The sequence below is a fragment of the Mytilus galloprovincialis genome, chromosome 4, assembly GCF_965363235.1.
Source record: "Mytilus galloprovincialis chromosome 4, xbMytGall1.hap1.1, whole genome shotgun sequence".
NCBI lineage: Eukaryota > Metazoa > Mollusca > Bivalvia > Mytilida > Mytilidae > Mytilus > Mytilus galloprovincialis.
The window spans coordinates 88,147,873-88,170,361 of record NC_134841.1 but is presented as its reverse complement, the minus strand read 5'-3'; the positions used below and the strand labels follow the sequence as shown (position 1 = coordinate 88,170,361).

The following is a 22,489-nucleotide window of genomic DNA, read 5'->3' as shown; positions in this document are numbered from 1 at the left end:
CAGTGTATCATCGGTATTCAGATTTCTTGGTTCGTCAAACATCTTTCAGAATATATATCAATGACTGGAATGTTAATTACACTTTTGTTTTACTTTGAAGGCAAACAAGAAGAAATAGTTGGTTACGATCTTGCTGGAACGCCTAACTGTTACTCAAACGAATATGATCTCCCTCAGGAGGTCATATGAGGATCATCATCAATTAAGGTCTACTTCGTGTCAATTTATTGTTGTATAATGTGTGTATTGTACATACATGTATATAGTTGTATATATCACATAAAAGAAAGAGGTGTTTAGATATAGCTTAAATCGTATAGTAACCAGTTTGTTTTTACTGTTACATCTCATTCACAGTTTTTAAAAGTTTTTGTTTAATTTGTAAAATAAATTAAGGTTTTTTTTTAACATATCGGTGGTGAAATATTCAAAAGCCTTCCGTCCTAGTGCAAACATTCTTGATGACTGCTGTTAACTAACAGTTTTTTAATGAACAATTTCAAAGTTGTAAAAATAAATATTGAAGCTGCGGGATTGGTTACTAATATTTGCAATGCATGTGCAGATTCAAGACTAGTATAAAATATAAATACCAAATTAACACCAAAGATGATACCGTTTTGAATGGTTGATATAACTTACCATGGGACAGATCAATTAAAGAAGTAATGTTCCTTTAATGTCCGTTTAGAATGTTAATTCATTAAAGAAAAATAAAAGGTTCTTATAATTGAAAACTTTTAAGAATTCCATATTACTCGATTGTTACATGATTCGCCTGTGAGTTCATGTCAGTGTCTCGATAATGATATAGACTATAATGTGTTGGCTAATTTTATGATTACTATACTTAAATAAACAATTAACTATAAGGGTCTCACGAGTTATATTTTCTATAAAAAAAAAATGATCATTATTGTGTATATAGTTACAAAAAAAAGTGTTGTATGGATAGAAGTTGTTTTCAAACTCATACTTGGGTCAAACGTATAAGATTTTGAACTATTTCCATATAACCAAACAATAACTATTTTGTGTTATGTATTTATATAAAGTTATTCAACCTTATTGTTCTTCTTACGTTTGGCATAGTATATCATGAACACATATGTTAACAAATATAGTTAATTGATGTCCTGTGCTTGGATCAGGCGTTTGAAGTTCAGCATACTAAATTGGTATACAACAAGTGGTTATATGTCACTGTTTGAAATTCATATAATGGAAGTTAGTCTTTACCCTTATCTCAAAATTCTTAGATCTTAACAAAGATGAAATAAAGTTACGCAACTGAACAAAAGTTATGTATTAGCAAAATTAAAAACCTCATAAGAATAGTTTTTCTGTTGTCACGCCAATTATTTTCCTTTTACAAAACAAATCTTTTTCTTATAATAAAAACATGCATTACTTACATTGTAAGTTTAATGTAATAGATAAAAGCAACAGTAGTATGACGCTGTTCAAATAAATAAATCGATTGAGAGTAATCAAATCCAGGTCATAAAATAAAACCGAGGGAAACACATCAACTATAAGAGGAAACCAACGAAACAACAGAAACACTGAAGTGTAACAAAAACATACACAAATGCAACTAACATAGAATCCAACAACTAGATAACAACTTCCATATTCCTGACTTTGTACAGGACATGTGAAGAAACTATGGGGGTTAAAAATGGTGTTGTGTCTAGCCAAACATCGCGCTTAATGACAATGTTTAAAAATTACACTAAAATGACAACATTAATACATGACAGGAATACAGTACAAATAAATGCAAAAACACTCAGAACAGAAAAATACATAAATAAACAATATAATAGTACATTTCTACCACATAATAACAACGAAAACCTAAAATGCATTCACGACAATACACAAAAACAGTCACTAATTCACAAATAAAATTGAGAAAGGAAATGGGGAATTTGTCAAAGCGACAACAACCCGACCATAGAGCAGACAACAGCCGAAGGCCACCAATGAGTCTTCAATGTAGCGAGAAACTCCCGTACGCGTAGGCGTCCTTCAGTTGGCCCCTTAAAAAATATGTATACTAGTACAGTGATAATGGACGTCATACTAAACTCCGAATTATACACAAGAAACTAAAATTAAAAATCATACAAGACTAAAGCATACACTTAGCATTATCTTTTTCTTGTACATATGAGTGCAGACACGTGGTGTTTTATTTTGAACGGTTAATAAGATCAGAAAAGGAATAAAACTCACAATCTAATTAAAATTAAATCTCTCACTGGCTCATTTTTTATGCTTGGTCGCTACGTGAGCGAGTGAGAGATTTAATTTCAACTAGATTGAAAAACTCATAGCTATAAACTAATAACAACAAATACTAATATCTTTGAAAATCCAACTAACACTGAAAACTTTTTCAAATGAATTTCTACACGATGGCGAAAAAGATATCTGAAGCGGGAGGATTTAGTAGAAATAAGAAATTAATTTTTATGTCTACTATTTTGTTGGTATGCTCAATCGATCCTTATTTACTCTAATGAGAACATTATTCACCAGAGACCAAATAACGTATATCTAGTTGTTACTTATCTTACTAACATACTCTCTTCTGTATCACTCTGACCTTATTCTATTAATTAGTATGTCGTACTGTAGAATCATTTCTGGTCTCGGAACGATTATTTATCTTTTTCTCTATTATGATTGCAGTTCTATAAGCGAACTTGCGTCCCATTTCTAAATTACTACTATATGTGTTTTCCGATCGTTCACAGTTGATTTAGATGAATAACCTTAGAACGAATGTATAGACAGTCTGGGATGTCAACCACATACATTTCTTTCTTGAATTTCTTTTCTTTCACATATGTACCAAATATTTTAAAAGTGCCTATTGTTTTCTGCTCATCTTTTCTATTCAGGATGGTCATGAGTAAAACACACAGTACATCATAACACATAAACAACTGACACCCGACTCATCTGGACTAAAAGTCCAAACATGCAAACAAAAAATAGTAACTCTCCATACAGTTACGTCTGCAGTCTTTGCCTCTTACAATTCCGACCAATCGTATAATGTTTACCTCATGAATAACAGTAACAATAAAATTAACGGTATCAATTTTCTTGCACCAGATGCGCATTTCGACAATACATGTCTCTTCAGTGATGCTCGTGGTCAAAATATTTGAAATCCAAAGCTTATATAAAAGATGAAGAGCTATAATCCAAAAGATCCAAAAAGTATAGCCAATTACGTGAAAGGAATCAGAGCTTTGCATGAGGGAGATACATTTCTTAATTTATAATAATTTCTATCATTTTGTAACAGCACAAACACTGAATTGAAAATAATGAAATGATCCTCTTATTGTAATACCACACTAGATTTCATGGTTCACTGAACATAGAAAAGGATAGTGCGAGAGGGGCATACGTTTACTATGAACACATTCTTGATGGTAATGCTATAAATCATTTATTTTTCTCTATACAAGTCAACAGTCTTACAAAAAATACAAATTTTTCTTCAAATCTTGCAGACAGTGACCAGACAGTGAACCGAAACTGACGAAAATTATCCGTTAGAAAAATTTCAGCTTATTCGGGATGATCAGGTACTGTCGGAACGTAATCCTATCACGGTTCGCTCTACCGCATTGCAAACGGCTTTGTCTGGTTTCAGTCGAACTGTGTTCTGTAATTGTCGGGACTCTGACGTGGGTATCGTTGGCGAAATTCGTATTAAATAACGGGACTATTCCGGAACGGTTTCGACAAAGACGGTTCGCATTCGACAAGATATAAATGCAATATGTACTCAATCGACAGAAAAAAACCAATGAAAAATTTCTCCACGTCATTCCCGTTTCACAGAGCACCGTCCAGAAAACACAGAATATTGTTAGGATTTTAATCCGATACAGCAGAATTTGTTACAATATAGTCACCATTGTAATTCGACTAGACAAAATCGGCTTAGTTTCCCCGAATGTTGCGGGACACACCTAACTGTCAGGGTGCTTGGCCGAACTATCCGGACCATTCCCGACCCGTAGGAATCTGTTAAGAACTTAAACGACTGCGTAAAGAGAATGATAGGACATTCCAGATAAGTGAGGATAGTAATCCGACTTTTTCACTTTTCGTGTCTGATTACTGTCTGATCTCAAACGGGAGCAATAATCGGTAATGTGTGAACGCCGTATTAACCCTATTTTATTTCATAACAGTCAATCACCCAAAGGATACTTTGCGATTTTTCATGTTAGTTGGTGCATTTCATTCTTTCGGTTATTGGAACATTGCTGTTAGTTATTATTTTTCATTGGCTACTAGTATTTTAACCATTTTTTCTTGACAATAAGTTTCTCCCTAAGTTGATTTAGAACTAAAAAGATGTTGAGTAATTGCCAATGAAACAACTATCCAAAGATCAAAGTAAATTGATGTCAGCAAGTAAAATCAACCGTACAACCTTCAAAAATGAGGAAAACCCATACCGTATAGTCTGCTTTAAAGGCAATTTATTTCAAAAAACTAACGGCTTAGTTTATAACATACTTTTTCCAGACTTTTCTCTTGGAATAACATTATAAAAGAGAGGACAAAAGATACCAGAAATAATTTCAAACTCATAGATCAAAAAAAAAACCGACAGCACCATGGCTAAAAGAATAAAATACATACAGACAAACAATAGTTAACAAGACACAACATATCAATACTAAATAAAGGCAACAGTAGTATACCGCAGTTTGAAAATCATAAATCGATTGAGAGAAAAACAAATTCGGATTACAAACTAAAACTGAGGAAAACACATCAACTATAAGAGGAAAACAACGAAACAACAGAAACATTGAAGTGCAACAAAAACCAAAACAACAATACAACACACACAGAAACGAACTATATAATAACAAATGCAATTTACCTGCCTTGTTACTAATCAACATTAAAACTTGGGGTCATTTCAGATGCTCAAGAAGTGTAGGCAGATCCGGTTCCTAATTTAGCAACCGTCGTGTTGCTCACGTTATTACAAATCCGGTACATAGTCTAATTCGGTACGTCACCTTCGTGAAAAGGGAACGGGATTATAGTTACAACATTAGTAACATATCCGATATCAGTTATCCCATAGTCCTTTGTATGATATTTCTTTTGGGTAAGTGTTTTGGTGTCTTTTATTGTATATCAAATAATGAAGGAAAATATAGTTTCTAGAGGATCCAAAGACTACACTAGAAAAATTTTTATTACATTAAGTTGACTACACAATATCAGAAAGAACACGTGATGGTATGAATAATTTATATCAATTTCAGATGACAAATTGTTATCCGACAACTGGTTTGGTAACGCTGCAGATATGTTTCCACTGACAATGTTTAATTAAGTCTGCGTATTTACTTTTCACATCTAAATATTGACATGTATCACTTCCGCATTTAGGAATAACCATTGGCTTCCCATTAACAAACATTTTCAACATGTAATTTTCTGGACCGGACCCACCACAGTTGTAGAGAATAAATGCAATATGGGCACCAAATGTTGTTGTCTTTGCTTGGTAAAATACTCTGTTTTTCATCTCAGCATAATTGTCTGCTCGTAATGCTTTGTGGTCATTGAAAAGTCCAAGTGCTGCATAGAATGAATCCATTGTGGTCGAACGTCCAAATCGTAAATCGCCAAGAAGATAACTAAGAAAAAAAGTGATTTACTAATATTTTTATTGAGAAAGTAGGAAAATAAGTTGCTTTGACTTCAACATAATCAATATTTGTTCAAACTATTAAAGTCAATTAATTATTTTAAAAACTCTTTAAAATACTTCTAGTATTAATATAAAATTAAAGAGAAGTGGTATAGTTGCCAATGTGACAACCATCCACAAGAGTTCGCGTGAAGTAGAGGTAAGCTATTATATGCAATAAGACTGAAATCAATAATAAGAAAAACCTATACTATAATTTCGGCTTTAAAAGGACCCAGATGAAAATGTGAAACAATATTCAAACCAGAAAAACAAACGGCCTGCTTTGTAACAAAACAATTTACGATGAAAAATTAACCCAACTATAACAGACATGAATCTACGACAACCACTGAACTACCACATGATCCTGACATGGGACTGGCACCTAAAGAATGTAGCGGTGTAAAACATGTTTGAGAGCGCTAAACCCTTCCCCATGAAAGGGAGAGTGGTGTATCAACACAACATAAGAACAAACTGTAAAAATCAGTTGCAATTGACTTAATCTGTAAGATCGTTGCGATAAACAAAGAATAATACACAAACAGCAAAGAAATAAGATAAGTCACAGTTTAAAACTGAAAGCTAGTTTAAAGTCAATAACAACTATCAAATAAATCATATAGGTTATTCATACTTTAAACTTAAGTTATGATAATGAATTTCAAGATTATTGCAAAGATGCTTTTACAATTTGAATAAGTAGAAAGTAGAATATACCATGATAAATGTGAACATAATGATATCAATACCTTTGATTTGCATCTAACATTTTTATAGCGTTGTCTAATGAGGCAAATACATCCTCCCACATCGGACAAGATATCTTAGGAATCAGAGGATGGCCAATAAATATAGTGTAGAAGTCCTGTAAATAAAATTATAAATCTTTTATAAATCGTCAAAAAAATTGGGGTTTTTTTTAAGAAAAGAGCTTTTCAGAGTTTTTGAATAGAATTGGCAACTTGCATCAAGATTACTTTCGAAGTTAATAATCTCTATATCAACGGGAGACATAATACCACACCATGTCGTGTTGTTTTTTACAGCCAATCCTTTGGAACACAGCAAATATGTCTTCTTCAGGTCATCTGTAATAATATTATAGAATATATGTATTGAAAACAGAAGATACAAACTTGAAAGGATCTAATCTAGCGGTACGACAAACGTATACGAAAACTAACGAAATTATTATTGAAAGCTACATGTACATTTGACCGAAAAAACATTGCAATTTCACTTAATTTTGGAGGATTGCAAAATTATATTTCATTATAATATGATCTTCTATTTGTAGAACTGTTTTTGCTAATATTTTTTGGGGTTTCAACAGTTTTTTCTTTTTCGATCCACCAAAAAATGCTTAATAACCATCATTAAAGGAAAATAACTCATAAGAAGAGTTGACTCACAATTTTGGAAGTCTTGAAATATAAAAGACATTGTCCTTCTGGCCGATTTTGTTTTGGTTTCTATCTTTCTATTGTAGTTTTTTAAGATAACTGGCAAAACCCTAAATTAGTTTAGATAATCAGTTAAGGACAAAAAACTCCTATAAGAAAATAAACCTGTTCTTATTATTCGGTAACCTGTACAGTGATATTGTATTTTCAAATAACAATATGTGTAGCAGACAACAAAAAAGTGCATATTTATTTGTATTAAATTGCTTGCAGAATAATTACTAATTTGAAAGACCCAAAAAAAATACTTATTTATTACATATAAAAATCCGAAGAAGGGGTAAATGGACAAACAATGAGCAACGGACAGTCGAGTGGCATATATGTAAGCTATATGTACGTCGCAGGGACAAAAGCAGGACCCACTTTCATACACGCATTTCTTATCCTGTAAACCTACCATTACTGAGTGTTGTGTTTATCCTAAGTCTGTTTGTTACATTTTTCAAAACACCCTGGAACAGTGAACCATTTTGGAACAAGTGCAGCTGCATTAAGTGTTTTATATTGTTTCGCACACCCACATCATATTGAGGACAATTTTTGAAAAAGCCTATTACCGGATCGTTTATTATCGGTGTTATGTCAGATAAACTTGATCCAGTTACCCTTTTTGTAAATCCTTTATAAAATTCAGAAGCGCTTGTTCTTGTTCTTTTCTTTGTCATCCCAGCAAGTTTAATTGTACTCGGGGAAATTTTCCCCTGAAATAAATCGAATAATCCATTTCCATACATATCCCCTAAATGATGCATTTCGACTCGATCGAGGTCTTCGATATGTCCACTATCTTTTGGTGGATAATCCTGCCATGTCTTCAGGAATGGAAATTGAGAACCATCAGAATTAGCAGGGATTTTATTTCTGAGTTCTTCAAAATAATTAAAATCGTAACTGGTTGGAAAACGGGCAGCATGTCTACCGACATAATTGAACTGAACTGCTGTACAGGATTTTCCATTTGAATTGATCGTCATTAATTCATTCTGATCAAACGACTGGTTTGGAAATCGCCAGAGGTATGATACTTTGTGGCCAAACAAATTAGGAGGTAATCAAAACATAATGCTTTCTGTTGTGCCTTGGATAACAGACATGATAAAAATCACCCATTTAAATGCCATGTCTGTTCTCTGAAAAGAATTATAGTTTATGTTTAATCTGTTCTAGTTGTTTTCCGTCTTAATCGAATGAACAGTCGTGTTCTTCATCGAAATGCTTATTTTTATCCACCAATATTGCAAAGAATTATTCGAAAAAAATAACGAGAACGACATGGCAAACTGGTATGCCCCAAAATGCCAGCCATTTTATTTGATAGGAATTATACAATTCATATAAGGCAAATGAAGATAGTAAATATATATAATTACGATCGAGTATGTTACATGGTGACTGTACGATGATGATCAATATGTTACATAGTGACTACGATCAATATGTTACATAGTGACTACGATCAATATGTTACATTGTGCGATCAATATGTTACATGATTACTGTGCGATCGACATGTTAAATGGTGACTGTACGATTAATATGTTACATGGTGACTGTACGATTAATATGTTTTATACTGCAATCAGCTATTTTACTATACAGATAAAGCTATACGTATAAACGTTAGCTTTATACGTCAATGACCTCAACTCACCTATAAGCCCCGCCTACTTACAACGTCACGTCACAACCTTGACAACGTGTAGTAACAATGGTCAAACTTTTATGAATTTAAACCTGTTATGTCTTCAAATTGGTAATTTATATACCATGTTTATCAAATGCTATTAATTAAATTCATTTTCCCTTTCTAATTCCGTAAATTGTCAATGCTTACCGCCTAGACTACGCTCATAGGGAAATACCCCAAAATGATACCCCAAGGGGGAAATTCCAAACACTTTTTTTTTAATAATATTTGTTTCATATTTTTATTATTTTTTTATTATTTTATCGATTTCAGTGTAAAAACAATATACGTATAGTGTCTTGAAATATGAAATTTATTTGTATTCGGCACGAAACGGGAAAATGCTCGGTAGAACCTCGCATTTTCCCGTTTCTAAGCCTCATACAAATAAATTTCATATTTCAAGACACTATACGTATATTGTCTAAACATTGTGACTGTGCAATCGACATGTTACATGGTGATTGTACGATCATATCTTTTATATCGATAATTGAAATATTTCATGTTAGTAATCGGTGAACTTAAATATGTCCTAAAATCATCAAATCTTAAATTTTCCAATTATATTTTTTTTTCTTAAAAAACAATTTACTGTTGATATATAAATTCTATTTTTTGAATGATTTAAAATAGTAGTACTGCAACTGACATTGAAAAAGACGCTTAGTTAACGAGTTTAATGGTCCGGAATAACACACGGCTGCAAATTGTTTTAAATGATAGAATAATATCTATATTTTAATTTCCGTCGGGTCGTAAAAAGTTTCTATGGTCACATTTTTGTATGTTATCCCTTAAATGGGGGTACCCCTCAATTTACGGTTTTGGGTAGTTATCTTAAAATCCAAAAATATATTTTTTGGTTAAATTTCCCGCTATTTTCGTAAATATTTTCTATGCACATACCATCAAGGATCATCGGAATGATGAAGACATAAATATAATACCATCTCCAAGTAAAACTTTCAAACGTAAAGTTGGCTGTTTTTTAGATAGAAATTTAACGCGTTTTTCTTTGAAAACGAGAAAACGTATGATTCAAAAATAGTATTTGACATTTGAGAGGACAAAACATATAATTGCGATACTGCATGCAAATTTTGTTGGGCAAATTCCAAACAATTTTGTCAAAAACTCAAAAATAAAAACATCATTTGTACCTTTTCTAATTACGGAAATTTCCTATCCGTCAATCAGCTCCAGCATTTATTTGTGCCTTCACCATCAATTTGATAGTTTCGATGTGATTATGTAGATTTTGTAGGAGAAATTAATTTATTTTTGAGTGATTTGAATATATATAGAAGTTCTTTCGTGTATTTTCTGTAAATAAGTTATATTTTTGTTAATAAAATTTTGACTTTATATAAAAGTTAACCAAATCCTTCGGATAAGAGGTTTTTCCGGATAATGACTATAGTTGACATTGTGTGAAAATACATTGTATGTCAATGTTTAACCTCAGAGCAATTAATATGCATGCAAGTGGTTGGGGGGAAAGTACTATTGAAGATTCGCAGAGATTTGGTGTGTGACAAGGTGATGTTAAAGCCAACTTCTCTTAATATTCTGCTTTCCGTGGGCGAATCATCAGTGATGTTATGAGACTTGCACCAGAAAGCAAAATTGGTGCGTCTTTAAATTAGATTGATTGATTGATTGTTGGTTGCTTAACGTCCAGTGACAAATATTTCATGCATGTTCAGGACGAGAACAAGTTAACAATAAAAACAATAGCTAGGTTTTGTCATAATAGAGGCCATTCGGGATGATGATCGGGAAAATTTAGACTGCCACTGGAAAATGATGGTATATTGGATTGGACAGAAATTTTCCATTGCAACCTGCCACCTACGGACTCCTCAAAGAGTTGATGCAAGGGTTTTTAACGTGCAAAGAACGTGACACACCCTTTGACGAGGCATCGGACTGAACGTCCCCTTTCTGACCTGACGTGACTGCGATTCCCAACTTGATACATCCCGTACAGCCAGACGGACGCTCCACTTCGTTTTACTGCCGTTCGGGAGAACACCAAGTGACCATATTTCGTTTCCCCAGTCACCCTTGGGGAATTTTAGATTGAAAACAACAGAAATCCATATATGATCAAACTGATCGACATGTATCCTCACAACCTGACACTTTTATACGATCTCGTGCTCTGTTTCTTCCTTGTAGTTTGGATATGAAAACAGGGTTTTTGTGTAAAAGACAAACCTTTAAAAAAAAACAGAAAACTACGCAAAACTGAGTCCTCCAAACGTGTTGACAGTCTTTTAAGTTGTGCTTAATAATGTGAGTAATCAATTATCCATGCATAACCAAGTACTTATTGAAGTCAACACCTGTGCAATTAAGTAAAACAGTTATTGAAAAATTAGAATTTGAACTTGCTGTCAGTTCATTAATAACGATTGTTAGTGATGTGATTTGTTCTTCCATAAGAAAAAGTCTTTCTCATGTAGCACATCCTCTATATATACCGATCAATTTTACCCAATATTGTCTCTGATGCTTACCAAACTGCCAAACTCCAGAACTAGATATGGTGACACCTTACAATTTCAGACACAGTGGGGCCAAGGGATATGAAATATAGAGTTTAGCTCTGAACTCAATTTAGGGGATGCCATATCTGCTGCAGGAAAATTGAAGTATATGTTAAGACTTTCAGAATTACACCAAGATGTGTCTGAAAATATTAAGGGTACATTAAAAGAAGAACAATTACTTCACCCTGCCACCAGTGCTCTTATGAGCTATGTCCTCGTTTTGGTATTTCTATGGAATTGATGCCCGCATAGCTTGTTAATAGATATAGGAAGATTTGGTATGAGTGCCAATGATACAACACACCATCCAAGTCACAATTTATAAAAGTAAACCATTATAGGTCACGGTCCGGTCTTCAACACGGAGCCTAGGCTCAAAAGTTCATTTGTTAGTTAATTGATGAAAAATAACACAAAGGCGTATCGTTTCTGTAGCAACATTCGCCCCATTACATTTGGGATTGGCAGTGCAGATATATCATGCATATGCATATGGGAATATGGGTCACGAACATTGATCGAAACTTTGTACTCGCATTTCTTTTGTGTTTCCTATGCAAAGGTAAGACTATATCTGACGAGTTTGACCGAATCATGACGGTATTTACGCTCCAGATAGCAGTTGTACTCAAAAACTGTGTTTGCTTTGAACAAACTCTGTCCTGCGCCGAACTTGTTCTTATAAAAAAGGGAAGTGTCTTGTTATGCTAATACGCGTACTGAATCCGCATATGATGACTAAGAGATTGATTCATGTCCCTATTTTATGAATACTTGAGCTATTGTGTGTCGCATTCGCCTCGGGTGACTATAGTATATTTTGTGTTACAACTGCTCTGTCCAGACTTTGTAAATACACAATATGTATTTATTTATAACTAGATACTAATTTTCACAAAATACACAACCTTTAAGATGCAAAATTAAAAACACTGTTTCAGCGATTGAATTTTGTTTTTTTCAAAGATAGAAAATATATTGAAATAATTTGATAAACTGGTGTTTTATACTTTAGAAAATAATTCTGTAATATATTATAGTGAAATACTATACACAATATGAAAGTTTATGGATGTGAAAAGGTCAAGGCCACTTCTTCTTTTGCTATGTCTTAAATGGAAAAAAATCAGAAGATTCCAAATCAACGCCATTTTGTAATGGCAGCTTTTCATATAAGTAGTCAAATTTGTCGTTTTAACATCGTTTATAGCATATGCTTATGATTGAATCTTTTTTGTAGCATTCTATTGAATAAATATCAAAATATTTCTCCTTTTTGTCCTTGTGGTTGAAATGTTGATATTTTTAGGTCTGACCTTTGAACTCAATTTCACAAAATTGTGACCACTCTGGATTTTTACGACCCAACTTTTCTTATTGTACACGTTTTCCTCTTTCCATCGATATATAATTTAGGTGTGTGTTCTTCCGGACCATTAACGTTTTAAAAAATGAACTCTGGTTGCAGTACTATAGTGATAGAGTCACCGAATTTTGTTTTTACGATACACATCATCAAAGTGAGAGAAAAGAAATACCACAAAACGTCGAAATAATCGCGTGGCAAGCTGTAAAAAGTCACTTTTTGATAATTTTGCACTACCCATTAAGATTGATTGTTAGACAAAACCAATCCGGTACCCATATGATTATTTTTTACTCAAGGTTGATGAAGGCATTCGGAGGGCTGTGATGGTAATGGTATAATTTATTAATTTATGAACAGTTGCAGTAATTATAATTATTATTTACTAAATAAATTTTTAAACACATTGAAATTTTTTTTTAAGAATAATCGAAAAGGTTCCCAGCCGTATTTGGCACAATTTTTTGGAATTTCGGATGCTCAATACGCTTCAACATTGTACGTGTTTGACTTGATAACTATTTTGATCCAAGCGTCACTGGTGAGTCTTATGTAGACGAAACGCGCGTCTGGCGGATTTGATTATAATCCTGGTACCTTTGATAACTATTCCAAATATTTATAAACTTGATGTCTACCACAAACAAGCTCCGTTCGAAGATGGTCATGATACCATTTGTCTTCAATTTCTAAAACAGAATAATAAAATAGTAACATCACATATAACTGTTATATCTTGTTATTTTAAACAAAGTCGAAAATTGAGAAAATGTAAATATTGTCGACTAGGGCGGAATAGAAACTTTTCCTTTTCTTTTCTTTAAAATGACAGTATTATAGTATACCCATCGCAAATCGATACGCGCATTCCCATATCGACGATCTGATTCAGGACTGGAAACCTACGTGCAGGTGGTTTAAGATTTTTCTTTGTCTTACGGATACGATACGCCTTTACATGTCCCACTTCTAGTAATATATACGCACACGTATAGTTCATCAAAACACCATTTTTTAAAGGTCTACCAATAATTACTTATTCAAATATATATGGACAAATATATGTAAACGTAACAAGTTCGCGGTTTTTCGCGAACTTAAACACAGCTATGAATATTGTGTACAAAACTATAAATTAAACAGCAATATATAAACTCATCATAGATACCAGAACTAAATTTTGTATATACGCCAGACGCGCGTTTCGTCTACAAAAGACTCATCAGTGACGCTCAAGTCCGAAAAAGTTAAAAAGGTCAAATAAAGTACGGAGTTGAAGAGCATTTAGGACCAAAATTCCTAAAAGTTTTGCAAAATCCAGCTTAGGTAATCTATGTCTGAGGTAGAAAAGCCTCAGTATTTTAAAAATTCTAACTAAACGAGAACTCCTTTTTATAGATTTTTGTGTGTGTTATATACAAAAAGTAGAATGCAATATCTGATAATATGCATTTTATACCATCATTTTCATCGAAAACTAAACTAAACAGTAATGTAATAATTTTTTTTGCAAGACGATCAGTACAAACGTGTATAGACGGTGCATTGCGGTGTTATATAATGGTGTAAAATTACGACTCACGTCAATGTGTATTAACAAATAAATATTCTTTTGAGCTAGGCATTGCAGAAATAACAGGTATTGTGAATAATTCTTATTAAAGTGTTAAATGTATAAAGTATGATTATCTTCCAGTATTTTTGATTATTATCAATTTAATATAACATATTATGTAAATTTGATATGACACCTTATTGATATGACATAAAACAAAAAAACATCATTTGACAAAACAAAATGTAAATTTGATATATCTAGTTACTTATGCATGGATGGTGGTTTTTCCCTTTCCTATTTTGCATAAAGAATATATAAGAGAAACGTTAAAACTGTATTAGAGATATATACCTTATTGTTTTTGCATTCCTCTTGATCAGCGATCCCTAACCTATAAATAGTTGCACCGTCATCACGCGGCTCATATAATCTGTTATATCAAATTGATTATTTGTTGTATCAAGTTAATAACTTGTAATATCAAATTGATAATCTGTTATATCAAATTGCAAATCTGTTATATCAAATTAAATATCTGTGATATCAAGTTATTAATTTATTTTATCATATGTTTAGTAGTAAATACAGTAGTTTTGCATATTTGATAAAAAGCCTGCTGTTTAATCCATAGCACGCAACTTTGATGCGCACCCTTTATCGCATACCTTTATCACACCCTTACCCTTTATCGCATACCCTTTATCACATCCATACTTTTTTTTTAACATAAAGTCAGTTTTTATTTATGTAAGCTTAAGAAAAAATTTCCTCAAAATAGGTCCAAAAGAACGGTCATTCGGGCGTGACGCAATTTATTGAATGGCGTCATTGTTTGGTATGTGACGTCACGAACGTCAAGTTTTCATACTTTTTGGCTCACTAAATGCAATTATAAAAAATACAAAACAAACAAAAAAAACAATAATAAACAAAATATTTTTAAAACAACAGCACGCAAATTGTAAGGTAACCCAGGTGCTTTGGATAAGTAATTAAGCAGTTCTTTTAAGGCTTTTGAAACAAGACGAAATCAGAAACTGAAGGTTACCCAGTGCTATGGATCAGAAAACAGTTCATATAATATAATACTCTTCTGTTGAAATGTATGATAAAGCGTATAAAACATTGCAAAATCCGTATCACATGCCGTATCACTCTGACCAATATCATCCCTGGGGCCTAAAGGCCCTTTGGCTGATATTGGTGTCTCGGGATGATACGACATATGATACGGATTTTGCCACGTATTGTTCTATATATATCAAGTTATAATTTATCATAAAAAAATTATAATTTATTATATAGATTTGGAAAATTAAATAAACATGGCCCTAAAAGGCTCTTGTAGAATACATATACCCCCTCCACTCCAACAAAATATCCACCACCCCCACCCATATTTCGTAACAGGATCAATCTTTAAAATCGATCGATAAAAAAGGAACGTAAATCTAAGAAATAGCTCTTTGTCTGATTTTTAAAAAAATGTTTTCAAGAAGTCAACAACAGAATGGCCGCCTGGCTTAACTTTAATATTTTCTCTAAACTGATAAGGTAATGAACTTAACTTTTAATGCGGAACAAGATACATTGTAGTACATATATAATGGTGTAAAATTACAATTTATGTTTAAACGAAATCATTATTATTTTTGGGCTAGACATTGAACAGGTAAAGTGAATTGCTATCAATGTATTTTTTCTAAGTGTTAAATGGATGGATTATTGCTGGATGGTCCTTTTTATAGACTTATATATATATATATATATATATATATATATATATACTTGTGCATGTAAAACAAATTTCGTTGTAAAAGGGTCTATATATATATATTAGTCAACATCCAATTCCAGTGCCCCAAAAATAAACTTCCTTCCCTCAGTAAGGTGCACAAAAGGAGAACCTAATTCTAGTAAATTTGAACACTTTTTTCCTCCAAATTTTCTCAGTCCAAGTTCGGCATCTAGTACGGGTACGGGTTTCAGACTAATATCAGGATCCGCAGTCTCGACTGAATCGGGTTTCAGAGCATACGCAATCAAATAAACTGTTAAAAATGCAACGAGAAATCCCATAATGTAAATTATTGAACGTATTTTATTTTTAAGAACATATACTTTATTTTTTAAACACATGTTTTTACTTTTTAATCTGTTACTTTGGATATTTTCAAACTTTAATCTAGGAATTATCAACTTTAATCAGGGAATTGTCAATGTTAATCTTAGAATTTCCAAGATTCAAGTCGACAATTTGAAAAAAAAATTAAAACAAATAGGGATGCCCTTCATACTCTTCCATATTTGTTTTTTAACAAATATTTCTTTTTTTATAAACAGTTATATGGTTTTATGAAAATATATACATATACAAGAAATATTTTATTTGTGAACAATGATTTATGTTTTATTCATAGATATTATATTTTATGAACATGAACACATATAGAGTGCATTTCTTTCTAACCAGAATTTTGTAAACGTTGTGTGGCGTTTGTTGTTGTTTTCTAAACGCTACAAAGTAGAAAGAAATACATCGTTTAATCAGGCTTTTTTTATAAAATAGCCGCTTCACCGATGATATCGGATATGTTCCTTACGTCGTTACTACAATCCCCTCCTTCCCTTTTCATGAATGTGACCTACCGAATTAGACTATTTACTTGGTTTGTAATAACATGAGCAAAACGACGGGTGCCACATGTGGATCAGGATATGCTAACCCTTCTTGAGCACCTGAGATCACCTCAAGTTTTTGGTGGGGTTCGTGTTGCTCAGTATTTTGTTTTCTATGTTGATTTTTGTTTACTATTATTTGTCTGTCTGTCATTTTCATTTTTAGCCATGACATTGTCATTTCATTTTCGAATCTTGTATCTTTCGCCCCTCTTATGTTAGTCATACCTCTTTGGCTCAATCAACCCTAATCAGTAAATATAGCATGTTCCAGTACTATTCTAACTATACGCAATTCTTTTGGTAAAGGAAAAGTCTGAAAACTTTTTAGCGGGCATCAGGAAATAAACTTTATAAAAGTGTATTTGCATAAAACATCACCGCCTGCACCGTATTCAGCGCCCTCGAACACCTAGGCTATACAACATAGAGTTTTCAGTGGTCGTTGTAATACCTTTCCTCGTTGACTATATCTAGGGTTGGAGCATAGTACAAGGTATAATTAGATGGTTAACTTATCAAGTCAGCTATTTCGTCTGTCGTAAATGATGATAATGGTAATTACAATAAAACTAAAATTTGATGTTTATTTGTTGCATAGTAGTTAACATTATCACCCTTTACGACTGACGAAATAGCTGATATAAAATGTATATCATCTACTTCCCACTATACATCATGGCCATCATGTACTGTGTTACAACCCTAGATATATATATATACGTGTAGTTCCCACAGAAGGCATTAATAACAAAAAAACATAGAATGGGTCACTCAGATTCTCTACTATCACTCATTTTACTACCGTTAATTGTTTGCTGTGAATCAGGCTTCTGTACTGAACTCTTACAGTTTGAAGGAGTTTATTACTCCTACAAAACATCAATATTGAAAAAAAGTTATTACCAGTGATAGTTTGTATAACAATCAAGACTATTATTTCAGTTTAACAACCACATGTCAAGAAAAGATTTATTTGATATCTTACTGATGAAGGATATAAGTTATCCGAAATATTTAACATTTTTTCAAGAATTTTTTTCTTATAGATTTGTTATATATATGAATATATTTATAAGTCTAGATACTTGCGCAATGGTACTAATATATTTGTTAAAATACAAAGATGGTTTTTTTTTAATCGTTTTGACAGATATTCCGGCTGAACAAATAGCCTTCGTCACTGTCAATAATTTAAACAATTCTGTATATATATTATGGAATAACTGTTAAATTTTAAAATGGACTTCCTCCAATACAATCATGATTTCACCTTGCAAGAAAACATACCTGTGAGTTTTTTGAGATATTCCTTTTACTTAATTCAGTTATTAGCAGTACAGGACATAATATCATTTAACATTGACCTTTTTATTCAATGATGCATTAAAATTTGTAATGATATGGTTACATAGTTAAAATTACAAAAACATCTTTACAGTCTGAAATAGACTTTGTTAAAAAATAATCACAAAAGGAAAAAAAACCAATATGATAAATACTTCCCTGTGTTGTAGATATTTATTCGATATGGAATGACAATTCATTGACCAAATAAGTAACATGAATGTAAGTATAAAATATTATATTTAATACTCTTATTGTTAAAGAATTTAACTTTTTGGGCGTATTATTATCTAGAACTGGTAATACTAAAATAGCACAGAAACACTTACCAGAAAAAGCAACAAAAGCTATGTTTAATGTGATGAAAGCAGGCCGCATACATAATCTTTCTATTCAATGTCACTTAGATCTTTTAGATAAAGTTGTGAAACCCATACTTTTGTATGGATGTGAAATTTGGGGGCATGGTAATGTTGAAATTATAGAAAGAATCCATCTGAAATTCTGTAAACTTCTTTTGAAACTATAACATTCCACACCTAACTATATGGTATACGATGAATTGGTAGATATCCTTTGGACATTGATATTAAATTAAAAATAGTGTCTTATTGGTGTAAATTATTATCTGTTAAAGAAACTAAGCTATCTTCTATCGCATATAGACTATAAAAAACACTATTTACTGTTAATAATGTATGTACATTTTTTGTGAGTATAGTTAAAGTTATATTTATAGTTAATGTGGTTTTTCAAATATTTGGATTTCTCAATGTTTTGGTAATGATATATGGTTAAAAAATGCACTTAAGTTGCGATTACAAGACCACTAGACATTTGCGGAAACAGTTATACACCTACGATTAGGATTACAATTACACTTACAGGTAGCATTTAAAGCTTGCGTCGTTTCAAAGTGTAAATATAAACCGTCGGTTTAAAACAAAGACTAACTCCTATGACGTTTTTCTATAGTTGAACAACGGGATTTCAACGAAATATCGGTAAAAAATGGATTCTTTTCAGCTTGAGGTGGAATCTCGTGCCAATTTAAAGACAACTCGGACCACTTTTAAAGACAACTCGGACCACTTTTAAAGACAGCTCGGACCAGTTTGAAGACAACTCGAACCAGTTAGAAGTACTTTTTTTCATGAGTTGTTACTATAAACTGTTTTATGACGGCCTAACGAGATCAATTAGAAATATAAAACAACAAATTTTATTCAATGTAATGAAAATATCAACCAGATATATATTCGTCTTTACATATACGGGCCCCTGTTGTAATAAGTGATCCTAGACATCTTTCAAGTTTGGTTGAAATGCCTTTTACCGTCAGGCGCCAAATGGTAATTTTCGACTATCGTAAGCGTCAACTTGTTTCAATTCATATTGTGGTTTGTCAAACTATCCGTATTTGTCAGAGGTCTCAATTATTTAAACGTTACTATTATAATTGGAAAACATATACCATGATCCGTCAAAATCAGTTCATTTTTTTTTTATCGTTATGTAGAATTGAACACTATGTTTCTTTGTGGAGTTTTATTTGTATTGTCGTCGTTTTTCTTATGTCCATGGTGGAGTCAAGTTCGTCGACATGTGGGTTCTAAATGCTTTTTTTCATCGTTTCCCCTTTAAAAAACAATAAAAGTAACTTAAGTTGCATTAAACATATCATGTGACATGTATGCATTACATTTTTAATTAAATCAAGCATTTCAAAGTATTATAGACCCCCAAGAATTTCGTTTAAATATTCTTAAAGCTCTCAAGTTGTCTTTTGAAGTACACGGATATCTGTGAACCCAATTTTAGATTTATTGCAAGTCAAATCACTCAATTTGCTTTTAAAGTACACGGATGTCTGAGAACCCAATTTTAGATTTATTGCAAGTCAAAGCAATCAAATTGTCTTTTAAAGTACACGGTATCTGAGAACCCAATAAACAATTTTTTTAAACGAGGATTTTTATTTTTATATTTCTTTAGAAATAAAGTAGTTATATGTTATCAAATAAAAATATATTACTTCATATAGATATTTTAATGCACACGAATATTAAGTGGATCCGGATCTTAATCAAACACATGACACATCATTTATAACGAGATATTTTCATATTTCATTAAGAATAAATTATAAACGGATATTTTAAAAAAAATCGCCAACGCGATATTTACTACATGTATGTATCGTTAACGTCAAACAGTAGAAAAATACCATTTATATTATTTGGCAAGATTTAAACTTTATTGTTAAAAATATCATACAGTTACACTATTTAAGTCGTTTAGGGAGCAGTTGTGGATATAAAAGTGTACTTGTATAAAAGATGAACAACTCCCAATTACAATAAACCGCCCGCTTTAGTAAAGCGAGTGGAATTATTAATACAGAAAAAAATGAATAAATCATAAGTGTATTTCTTGCATTTATTTTATTTCCCCCGTTGTGAAGAACACAGATTAACCATCATGGCAGCTTTACCTGCCCTGATGCAGACTCATTACATGTTATTGTACACATTTTATTCGTCGTCTGATTCTAACCCTTATAGTCCTAGCTTGACCACCGACAAACCAATCTTTTACAATCAGGGAAATATTATAGGCAATGATGTACACTTTTGGAATGGGAGAGATGTGTTGGTCACTTGTTTTGCAAGCAACCGATATTCCTTTCACAGTTGAAACTCATGAAACGTTACTTCAAATTGTAGCCGATGTCAATGGTCTCTTCTTACAGAGAACCGGTCGGGAACATAAGCTTTCCCCGGGAAACAGAATTCGTCTTTTATGTTATGGTTACAATCGCACCCGTCTTCTGGAATATCTGACGTTAGTGTTTCGATTACCAAAGATGAAACACATACATGTATACCTATTTCAAGAAACAAATATAATTATTTATGGGCCAAAACTTCCGCTTGCAGGTGGCTAAACAAATATAATTATTTATGGGCCAAAACTTCCGCTTGCAGGTGGCTATCTACTGAAAGTTTGTGGCCGATAATGGAACCACAGGAGCAGTATTTCTCAGGACACAGACATTGTCACTGAATGCACACTCAGACATTGTCACTGCATTCACACTCAGACATTGTCACTGCATTCACACTCCGACATTGTCACTGCATTCACACTCCGACATTGTCACTGCATTCACACTAAGACATTGTCACTGCATTCACACTCAAGTTGTAATATTGAACGAAGATAGGATATGTTATGTTGAGTGCAGATTTCTTTGGCATCAGCAATATTTGTTGATGAGGAATATAGGAAAAGAATGATCTTTTCCGACTGAGATGTTTTTGCTAGGCGACAAAATATATCCGAACAGATATCCATTATTGACACCTAATTACCTAAGACAAATCCCAGAATATGCAAAGGAAGTGTAGAAAATTAAATGGACATATTACACACTATAGAGTAGAGGTTGACCACGCCATCGGAGAATAAAAAAAACACATAAAGTTATGGGGACTTTGTGGCGGTTCACATTTGTTGTAACAATAAGTTTCTGCATGTGAAGACTTATTTACATGATAAAAGAATATAATTTCATTTTACTATGTATCTCATTTGGGTTTATTTTTTATTTTTATTTTGAGAGGACCCCTTGTTTTTCGTCAACTGTAATCGTAAGTCTAACAATAATCCTAGGTATAGACCTAGTTTCCGCAAATGTCTAATATAAACAGTTGTGGAATACACAGTTACAAGAGTCTACAAAAGCAGTAAATTATTGAATTTTTAAGTTAGAATTAAATTTTGAAAAAAATATTTCGATATCTTGGATATGCACGAAAATATTATTTTATGTAGATATAGAACCGCAAAACCACAGACTCCCAATAGAGACAGGGAGGTGGAATAATGTTAATAGAAATGATAGAAAATGTCATCTATGTTATATTGTTAGCATTGGAGACTAATTGCATTATCTGCTAGAATGTCCATTTTTTAACGACAGCAGAAAATTATACCTTGATAAGTACTATTTGGCTCGTGTTAATACACTATTTGGAAAACTGATGACCAAACTAAACTAAAAG

At 32.4% G+C, this 22,489-nt stretch overlaps 2 protein-coding genes and 1 long non-coding RNA gene across 6 annotated transcripts in view; 2 read left to right on the top strand and 1 right to left on the bottom strand.

Moving 5' to 3' along the window:
• Nucleotides 1-559, top strand: part of LOC143073306 (uncharacterized) — a 42,438-nt gene extending 41,879 nt beyond the window's left edge. The window contains exon 14 of the mRNA XM_076248737.1: nt 101-559. Within this exon, the coding sequence (XP_076104852.1) occupies nt 101-189 (89 nt within the window). The 3' untranslated portion in view covers nt 190-559. The remainder of the gene's footprint in view (nt 1-100) is intronic.
• A 4,737-nt stretch (nt 560-5,296) lies between these two features.
• On the bottom strand, nt 5,297-6,980 carry LOC143070821 (uncharacterized). The gene is made up of 2 exons (XR_012976723.1): nt 6,511-6,980; nt 5,297-5,702 (listed from the first exon to the last, which is right to left on the bottom strand). It is a non-coding gene; the product is annotated as an uncharacterized LOC143070821 (long non-coding RNA).
• Nucleotides 6,981-18,509: 11,529 nt separating this feature from the next.
• LOC143073305 (uncharacterized) overlaps nt 18,510-22,489 on the top strand; it is a 60,137-nt gene continuing 56,157 nt past the window's right edge. For all 4 annotated transcript variants that reach the window (XM_076248736.1, XM_076248735.1, XM_076248734.1 and 1 more), the window contains exon 1: nt 18,510-18,644. In XM_076248736.1, coding sequence (XP_076104851.1) covers nt 18,639-18,644 — 6 coding nt within the window. In that variant the 5' untranslated portion in view covers nt 18,510-18,638. The remainder of the gene's footprint in view (nt 18,645-22,489) is intronic.